Source organism: Haliotis rufescens, unplaced genomic scaffold (genome assembly GCF_023055435.1).
Source record: "Haliotis rufescens isolate VD_foot unplaced genomic scaffold, xgHalRufe1.0.p SCAF_18, whole genome shotgun sequence".
In the NCBI taxonomy this organism is placed as follows: domain Eukaryota; kingdom Metazoa; phylum Mollusca; class Gastropoda; order Lepetellida; family Haliotidae; genus Haliotis; species Haliotis rufescens.
This window is the reverse complement of record NW_025963868.1, coordinates 1,205,406-1,215,981: the sequence shown is the minus strand read 5'-3', so window position 1 is coordinate 1,215,981 and position 10,576 is coordinate 1,205,406. Positions and strand designations below refer to the sequence as shown.

At 38.9% G+C, this 10,576-nt stretch overlaps 1 protein-coding gene across 1 annotated transcript; it reads right to left on the bottom strand.

The window, feature by feature from the left end:
• Positions 1 to 1,640: 1,640 nt before the first annotated feature.
• LOC124121834 lies at positions 1,641 to 8,033 on the bottom strand. The gene is made up of 7 exons (XM_048398628.1): positions 8,003 to 8,033; positions 7,300 to 7,419; positions 6,619 to 6,640; positions 4,014 to 4,069; positions 2,898 to 3,011; positions 2,707 to 2,722; positions 1,641 to 2,265 (listed from the first exon to the last, which is right to left on the bottom strand). Exons 1-7 carry the CDS (start codon positions 8,031 to 8,033, stop codon positions 2,064 to 2,066), a joined length of 561 nt encoding a protein of 186 aa, XP_048254585.1. The 3' UTR covers positions 1,641 to 2,063.
• Positions 8,034 to 10,576: the final 2,543 nt, after the last annotated feature.

Sequence of the window (10,576 nt, the reverse complement as noted above, 5' to 3'; positions counted from 1 at the left end):
GTGTGTGTGTGTGTGCGTGCGTACGTGCGTGCGTGCGTGTGCGTGTGCGTGTGCGTGTGCGTGTGCGTGTGTATCGACTGAAAATAGCAGTATGTGCGTGTAACAGTTGTATCATGGAAGCTATCCTTATTTGCGTGTTGCAGCGATGTCGGGTAAGACAATCTTTCCTGCAAACTTAGTTTGGTCCTTGTTTTGCAGATAGCCAGTATTGACTTGCATTAATTTCCCAACAAATATTGCAATAAGGCAAGATCAGTTGATTAAACATATATTATCAGTCTATCGACACAGATGCTATAAAGAAATTAACTGTATATTCGTTTGTTTCTCAAATTGAAGAATGCGTGATCGCAAATCGTCAGCTGCGATACTAAACTGCTTACCTTCAAATGCCTGGTTCAAATCATGCCCAGGATGCTATCATAGATGCATCACTATAACTGTGGTTGACAGTGTGTTGAACAAATTGAAGGATGCCAATTACTGAGTATTCATGATGGCTAAGGCGATTCAATCCTAACTTTCCTTCTTGGAATGCATTGGACATATGAATGTGACATTCAAGTGATTTATTTCACAAGTTCTTTTATAAACGGCTTAAAATACGCAATATTAGTATCATAAATACAAAGACCTTGTCCTCACGAATTGTCAGAAGCGTACGTCAGAAGGAAATAGAAACGAAATAAGAAAGGTTTAAAAAACATTAATTTATCTCTTTGTATCAGTTGAAGTATGAATACATAAACGCAAGGACCATAAGTGATCAATTCGATCTCATTTTCAATGTCCTGTTATTTTGTTTATGTTGTGGAAGTTCACTAACTGTCATGTGTGTGAATAGTACAATCAGAACCGACACGAACATATATCATCAACAAACGCTTGAAACAATTATTAATTTACACGTTTTTTTAATGTCAGCTTATAATGTTAGTATTCCCACTGAAGTGACTATTCAAAGTCTACAAATCAGATTAATATATGACATACCCATGTACCATCCAAAACATGAAATGATTAAGTGATACAATTTGCAATAAAGTTTATTTAATGTTGCATATTCCTTCTTCGCACAGAATTCCTTGTAAACAGCAGTGACATCATCAGAAGTTAATTTCGATATTTCCATTTCAGTACTTGAAAAAGAAAAACCTATTAACTGGAATTATTTAATAACCCTGTTCTGAATTTTATCTGTATGTATACATGTGATCCATTTTACCCATTTCCTTTTTAAAAAGCAGTCACTTTGGTAGGAAACGAAAACTGGCACAATAAAAGAAAATATTAATCATCAAGGATAAAACAAGGATATCAGTGTGGAACTATTTACAGTAAGACAATACAAAACCTATAGAAATCAATTAAATCGGCTTCCAGAGACCCTCACATAGTAAACGATGCCAAATAATAAATGAAAACAAACACAGTAATGACCACAGATGACAATTACAACAATGGAGGCATAAAAGAACTAATTGCACCAATATGTACACATATAAACAAACATAATCAATATAAAACTGTTGAAAAGGAGAACCATGTTTGGAGGTCTGCAACTGCCAGAAGCTATGTTCTATAATACTGTTAAAAGCGATTATATTTCATAAATGTTAATGTCAATGTGATCTTCCACTTGATATATTGAAACAATGCATATGACACGTCAGGGCCTCAAGCTTTCCTTGCATCGCACATCGGGGTAAACGTTTCCCCTTGGCTGTTCCCTCACATGAGGCTGTGCCTGGTACTGTGGACATCTGTAGAGGAAGCTGATGGATAGACAGACGTGTGGATGTGGAACTGTTGCCTCACATTAGGCTGCACCTGGTACTGTGGCCGTCTGTAGAGGAAGCTGATGGATGGACAGACGTGTGGATGTGGAACTGTTCCCTCACATTAAGCTGCACCTGGTACTGTGGACGTCTGTAGAGGAAACTGAAAGGTTGAGCCACGTGTAGATGGGAAACTGTTCCCTCACATAAGGCTGCACCTGGTACGGCGGTCTTCTGTAGAGGAACCTGAAGGGTTGAGACACGTGTAGATGGGAAACTGTTCCCTCACATAAGGCTGCACCTGGTACGGCGGTCCTCTGTAGAGGAACCTGAAGGGTTGAGGCACGTGTAGATGTGGAACTGTTCCCTCAGTAGTCGCTCATAATCATGCAAGGATAAGGCATCCTCGTCGTTGATGGCAGCACAAGGTGCATCACTGATGTCACAGGATAGTCTCTCGCCCACCACAGTGAGATATTCAGCAAATCTATAATTACAAGGTAAAACGTCTATCACAAATTGTACCTTACATATGAAATTGACTTGTACAGACAGTGAAGGATACATGTGTGTTGTTTAAATGCGGCTGGTATTACAACCTAATACCTTGTTGTTCGTAACAAATTATCCATCTCCGACTTCAAACAAGCACAACTTTAACATTTTCCCACCCTTCTGTACAAAACATACATAGCATACATTTCATTGGAGTAATTACCATCACAAGATACAAATAAAAATACAGCTATTGATTTATTTAACTATTGTGTCATCATTATCTCAGGTAACTCAAAATTATGTTGCTTTACATTAAATAGAAACAGGAGAAATATCGGTGGGGGTTTTCCAACGATATGAAGTTACTCCGGGATCTAATTATAACATACAACTCAAGTATTTCACCTGCAACAATACAAAATGTATGTACCTTCTGCTGTGACCATCTGAAAGTAAAGAAACGTTGTACGTGTCAAATTCTTTAATGAATGAAATTTCGCGCAAAACATATATTTTCACCAAGAAAGACACTGACAAAACAAGACTTCAGCGTTTCTAGATACTTGGCAAAAGGTGAACATAAGGTTAAATGAACTGTAAGAGTGTAATTTGTTTCCTTACCTTTTACGTCCTTGCAGACAAGAATAGCAACTGCTGCCACCACAACCGCCACAGCCGTGAGCATAACAGAGTAGACAGCTACAAGAGGGGCGATGTCGTCTACGTTCACCTCTTCTGGTGTAAGGCAAAAGTTAAACACATGTGTATTCAATGTGATACTTCACAGGAAAATGCCTACCGTGCAGTGACGTGTCTCAAACATTGGGGATTAATGTCGTATGAAATGTCAATGACATTGACAAATACAATTAAAATTATCCAGGCCATTGTATCTGTTTCTCAAACATGGCGTATTAGTTTAAAGTTTTAAAATGTTTTAACCTCACAGATAAAATGTGGAACAGTAACATCTATATAACTATTTCACAAACATATAATACGTTCCCATTATATAAATTAACGGAAAAAAGGTAACTGTGCTTCATGTATAGTAGTGTAAATGTTACGTAATTGAAAATAACAACATATCGTTTGGTCATTAGTCTAAACAATGTTTTATATTGTGAATCACGACCTTAAAGTCGAGGAGATGTCTTCATGAATATGTATTGATAGATGCATTATCAATTTCAGAATTAATTTATTTTTATTGAACTTTATATTCCTCTCGAGACAATGCTTATTGTCTATTTATTGACTATTGACTATTTAACAAATGTCTTCCAACTTTTTTGAGCACCTGACAGCTAAACATTCATTGTGAATTGTTTACATTAAAATACATGTGTGTGAGTATCATGCTCCCAACAAATATCCCAATTGTGTGTCGTGTATGAAAATCCATGTGCAATTGTGAATCACGACATTAAAGTCGATGAGATGTTTTCAGGATATGTATTAAAAGATACAATATCTAAATTCAGAATGAATGAATTTTTAGTGAACTTTATTTTGTACCCGTCAATGTGTTTCTCTCATTATGTCCAGTGGCATTCCATGAATGCCGTAAAGCGAATGGTAATTATTTTCATCTCGTCTTATACAGTATGTCATCCATGATGATTTGACTCCTGGTCTTAGCCTTTTTGCTTTAGAAGGGAGATAGGTTGACTCACAATAACTCGTTAGATCAGGTCATTACACAATCAGACCAGCAGAAAACCGAAAGACACTAACCTTCTATCTCCTGGTAGCTCCCATCATTGTCCTCATCCCGGACATATGAGACCACGCTGGGGACAATGAATATTAAAAAAAGATTGGAATAAGAGACAAGTTAGCCTACAGATAAGCTGTGATACATTTTCAAGTTACATCGTGTTAAAAGCTTGTGTATAGTTTCGCCGTTATAGCCACGCATATCAGAGTAACTTGAAGATCGATGGCAGATACTCACCGATTTTGAATGGATCCTCCCTCTGAAAGTAAGAACGTTGGACAGGTAATTATGTATACAAAATACAAGATGAATAACAGAATGATGACTCCTTGTCATTGCATACCTTGAACCTAATGGTATATTAGTGAGCCACGCCAGTATTCCAGTTATATCGCGGCGTGTCAGTATGATGTGGGATGAAAAAGCGAAGTGATGCAGGTCTCAGACGTTTACTACTTCGGTGAAACCCACGAGCACGGGTGACAAACCTAGAAACATAATCGGGGCGAACCGGGATTGGAACCCACAATCCTAGGTTTTCTGGCGTGCCCAAGGGACCTAACTCTGCACAGAGAATCACGGCGCATTAGACGACTGGGCACACGTGCCCCCTCGCCCAGTATAATTGACATGGCGTTGAAATGACTAAATATTATTTACGACACCAACCTTCTATTTCCTGGTAGCTTCCGTCTGTTTCTTCGTCCCGGGTATATGCGACCACGCTTAAGGAGAGGGACGTTTAAAATGATTGAAGCAGAAGGAATTAATCAAGGCAACTTAACTGTATAGATACAGTGTTATTGAAATCACTGTTTTTACATAAACTTTTTACCCTTTTGACTTGATGAATAGCAGATACTTCCGGCTATGAATGTATCCCCTCTCTGAAAGTTATAAATGTGTGTAGATAATTACGGATACATATTTCAAGATAAATATCAGATAAACTAAATAATCGTATCATTGCATACATTTGATATATTAATAAATAATTAGAACTTCGGACAACACAATCTGCCTGTTTATCCTAGTTGTAGAAAAAGTGTCAAAGAAGTAGTACTAATATCATAAAGCCAGTGTAAATATCTACTGGCAGAAGGCCCAGCTATGCTATACATTTGTTCGAAGTAACAACATGACATTGCATTGCATATTTAACTAAGGTTTTCTATCATACCTACAAAGAATTCCCTGGTAACATGGATATAACTCAACGTCCCCTGTCGATCGTTACATGTTCACAGCAAAGTCATACAGAACACAAATGTTCAGAAATATGGAACTGACAAAAGTGCCAGACCAAACATCGTCTAAATTACTAAAATAAATTCAAATCGCTTTGCATCATAAATGACAAAAGTCAGACTATCTCGATTACTCTTTCGTTAAGTCATTTTGGTTATATGACATCGACTAAATGAAGACATGCGATATTTATTGATTTTCCATTGTCGTGATGTTTATGAACAGTTCATGCATATCTTGACAGTCATGTAAGAGAAATGATGAGATGCTATATTGGGTTGAATGAGAGAAGAGACACTGTCAAGTACATATCATCCCAGTTGCCGTTTAATTCATCTCATCACCTGATCTAACTTTTCAAGTGAGCTTTTTATTCCATTCCTAACATCTTCTCTGATATACAGTAAACTACGTTTATAACGAACACGCTTATAACGAACTGACGGATATAACGAACTATTGTTTTAGTCCTGTCCTTTTGCTGTGTATATTCCATACATTTGCTTATAACGAACTACGGTTATAACGAATTAAAATAGTTCGTTATAACCGTATTTTACTGTATTTATTAGAGTGAAATGTTATGCATGTAACCTCATTAGTAATACTGTTCCTAAAACGGCGGTCTCAGATTCCCCTTCCTCAAACAGACTCGCTTTTGATCCATGATGATTACTGATAATGGCCATCAAGGACAGGGAAACATTGCCGTCTCTTCATTTATTCAAAGTCAACTATAAGGAAGAAACCTAAACAACTGATTAGACCCAGAAATATTAATAATAAAGATGATCATTACAACCCCTCCTCTCCCGACCCACACACACACGAGCCTCATCAAGACCGTCAATTTCATGTTGTTTTATCGGTATGACACGGAGGTTAACAACAACCTAAAAAAAGCTGTTCATCCAAATAAATACTTAAGACCACAGTGTCGTCCTTGTTGCGCGTATTTCGTATTTATAATAATATATTTTTCATTTGTTGCCTTTACTCTAATATTGAGACTCGAATGAAGTATTTCCGCGTGACGACACACACCCTTAGCTGTACACACCACATAACGTGATTGACTTCAGGAAGACTTTGAACACAGAATATCTTGTGTACAATTTGAGGTCAGGAAAGATAATTGTTTCGTTAACATGATTCGATCAGAAAAATACACGACTCATTCGTAGTCAACGTAAGTGAAGGGCGGTTTCTGATATCTTGATCTATGGTCATTTATGCCGGCCTACACTGCCTGGTGCATGTGGAAACAACCAATTTCTCCACATGCTGTAACTCTTGAAATTAACGCGAGCGTATAATAAATGTGAGTGGTGTCTCCAAATGCGCATCCAACAATAAGACCGCCTCACTGCATACTTTGGATAGCGGAAATACCAACCTGAAAACAAGCACAAACAAGGTTTGTTGAGCAGCAGTTGTAACAAGTATATAACAATGTCAGTCATAGAATAGGAATTACACAATAGGCATCCGGTGAGTTATCACTGCTATTGTCAAAAGTTCTACCCGCTCGTGTCAAGCTTGTTCAGTCGCATTGATATTGAGTTGCATTTTTGGTTAGAGTCCAGCAGTCCCATTTATTTGGAGACGCATTAATTTCCAGATTTACAGTATTCATTTTGAAAATAAACCTAGAGTAATTGATATAGAGCTTACGAACGTTGATTGGATACTTGTAACACGCAATCGGATCCGAACGCGTTAACTCTTTACACTCTCTAAATATTTGTTCTTAACGTTTTCTGCTTGTAATATTCTGCCACACTTGCTGGTAATAATGTGGAAACCGCGACACGTTTTTCAGCAACGTTAAAGAAGTAAGATCAATATTTGATATTGCCAAACAGGCGGCTTTCCGAAAGAAGTGTTTCTAAATATTTCGTTCGTGGTAATGTGGTCATCTGCAAAGTTATGGCCTAAAGTAGATTGGATACCGTCGGCGGACAAATCAGAATACAGGATTCTAAAATATTATGGTAAAACAGTTAATATGACTCTCAAATTGTGCGCAGTCACTCTCACTAAACATAGTATTACCTTCACGTGTCCGTTTTCTACGAACAACAAATATGACGACCACAGCGATGGTGACGATCAGGACAGAACAGACAGCAGCCACTGCCACGACCCAGGCTCCAGTTACAGCTGGTGCTGGTGCTGGAAATTGCAAAATGGTCAACGTGCAGTTTTTATGTTTCTAATCTTGTTTTCCCTTGCAAATATAACTTCTAGGAATGAGTGTGTGTGTCTGTGTGTGCGTCTGTGTGTGTGTCTGTGTGTGTAAGAGTGTGTATGTGTGTGTGTGAGCGTGTGCAGGGCTTAGCAAGATTGGGTGAATGAACATGGAATCAATCATGATATGTTTTTCAAAATAAATGCTTTCATGCTACTGATTCTGTTACTACAGTCTATCACAAGATAAGTTGTGAAATTCTTACAGAAAACCCCCAGCGTCAGGTCGCGGGATGTACTTCCATGTGTATTGTTGACGTGACACGTGTACTGTCCAGACACAGACATGTCTACAGCTGGTATATACAACACAGCCCCCCTCTGTCCCGTGATCACCCTCTGTCTGGATGTGTCCCACCAGGTAACAGTGCAAGCGGGGTTACAGTCAGCAGAACATCTCACTGTGAGAGGGTGACCGTCTACTGCAGACACGTTGTCTCTGTTGCCATTAAATTGTACTGTGTCGGGTCCATCTGAATAACATAAATAATTTAATTTTTTGGCCTACCACAGCAGGTACCTGTTATTGGTGTTGCCATTGTAATTATTTTGCAGTAATTTGTGTTGATGTGCATACCAAGTTAATCCTATAACGCAATATTATATCATTTCTTTGATATTTGTTGGTTACACATTGAATTCTGAATTTACTTATTGTTTCAATTTGGAAGTCAACACGTTATAATATTATATGTGTATAATATGTATATGTGATTTAACGGGAATCATGGAATTATGCTTTGTAAGTAATAGGTAAGATGTAATTACTATTAAGTTTATGTAGTTTAATTTCAATATAGTCTTACGCTGTATATCCAGCGTCAGGCTCCGTGATGTATTCCCGTGTGTATTGCTGACGTGACACATGTTCTGTCCATACACAGATCTGTCTACAGCTGGTATATACAACACAGCCTCCCTCTGTCCCGTGATCACCCTCTGTCTGGATGTGTCCCACCAGGTCACAGTGCAGGCGGGGTTACAGTCAGCAGAACATCTCACTGTGAGAGGGTCACCTTCTACTGCAGACACGTTGTCTCTGTTGCCATTTAATTGTACTGTGTCGGGTCCATCTGAATAACATAAATAATTTAATGTTTTGGCCTACCATAGCAGATACCTGTGATCATGAACTTTACCATGGCTGTACATCCCTTTCTATATTCATTAGCGATCTCTGCCAAAAGCAGAGTCAGTTGTACGATTCCGACTATATCATAAACATGTTTATAAGAATAAATATCAAATAGTGATGATACCAGCCTTAAACACTAACACGTGTTTTGCCAAAACAGCTTCTCTACTCACACAGAACATTCAGAGTGTATTCCTGACTCCAGTCTGACAGGACGCCCTCTTCTTCAGACTGACACGTGTAGACACCCTTGTCCCCCTTGGTGACGTTGTCTATAGTCAGGACTGCCCCCTCCACGTGTACCCCGCTCTCCACCCTCCTGTTGTTTCTCCTCCAGGTGTAGGACGTGTTCAGGGTATACGGGTACAGAGACCGGTCTAGAGGAAGACTCCGGGAGGTGGAGGAGCAGGTCAGTGTCACAGGACCACCTGATACAGGGTCGGCAGATGTCGTGCTGATGTTCGGTTGTGATGGTTTCTCTGAGAGCAACGTGACAAAAGAACTGTCTGATATCTGTCGGCATTACTGCATGGCATAATAATGAACTTCTAGGTAAATCATGTACATACACTCTTGTCAGAATGTTTTTTTTCAGTGTGTCTAAGAACTTCTATGTGATCTTTGACCTGTTTCCTATTTATTCCTGCGAAAGCCAACAAATATTTAATGGATGAATAGGGAATTTACAAAGCATTGTCCAACTACTGTTTCGTGGATAGAGCATCTGGCCGGATATTCGTTCCCATAACATAAAATATGGTACTTGATATTGCCCTGTCTGAAGCTCGGCATTAAGGGTATAAGACAAGGACTGGTCGGCTCTGAGAGAGTATATATATCTGAGTGAGAATACTGTATCTGAGTGGAGTATTCATGTTAATCTGTGACATGGTATTTCCCCCCGACTAGCACTATTAAACCAGATTCAATCCTGTCTTAAGAAAGCAAGCACGCACGCACGCACGCACGCACGCACGCATGCACGCACGAACGCATTCGCGCACGCACATCTTTAATGGATGTGACTTATCCATCCTCGATTATCCAATGTATTATATCTCTATTCTATAATGAGACAAATCGTAGTAGTTGCCCCACAAATGTACAAATACCCAATCACCCATTGTCGGTGATAATACCCTCGCGGTCTTAATCTCCACAACGACTTCTTTGAAAAGAACATTGCCTTTAACTAAACTTCGAAATTGATAGAAAATATCTCTTTAGTTGATACATGTCACCTCAGATCATTTCCACGTCTCATACAATCTTCCTTTTATCGTGTCTTAAAAACGAGCGTTCAATTGGGCGATAAACTGATCATACTCAGATTATCTCGATACTTACGCAGTACAATGAGAAGCTGAGTCCATGTGTTAGCGGACCTGTCACTGTCGTAGGCAACAGACTGGTACACTCCGGCGTCATGCACAATTCAACACTGTGGAAAGTGAGACTGACCAGCGTCCTTCCTTGCAGGGATGTACTGAAGCTCAGCTGAATCCTTGTCCCATTCTCTGTATGTGTGTTGATAGTTGTAAACACATGTGTATACTCCTCCACTAAGAACAGGACCTTGGAATCATTAGGCCTGAGCTTCCCATTGGAAGGTGTGATAGACTTGATCTTAAACACTGGAACTTCTTGATGTACATTCCAGGACATGTGGACTCTTTCCCTGACACGGGCAACAGTGTTGTTCTGGGAGGCTGAAACAACACATTAGAAACATCACTATACACTTGATGAAGTGATATGTAACTTCAGAACTGTAGGACAATGTTTAACATTATTGACTATAAACATTTCCCTTAATATTTTCTCCTATTTACCTACTTGCATCTACGAACGAACATAAATTCTTTCACAGCATTAGTTAAAATGTAGGTATTGGACATATAACAAACAACAATTATCAAGTTATTTATGGTGCACGAGACCCTGGAC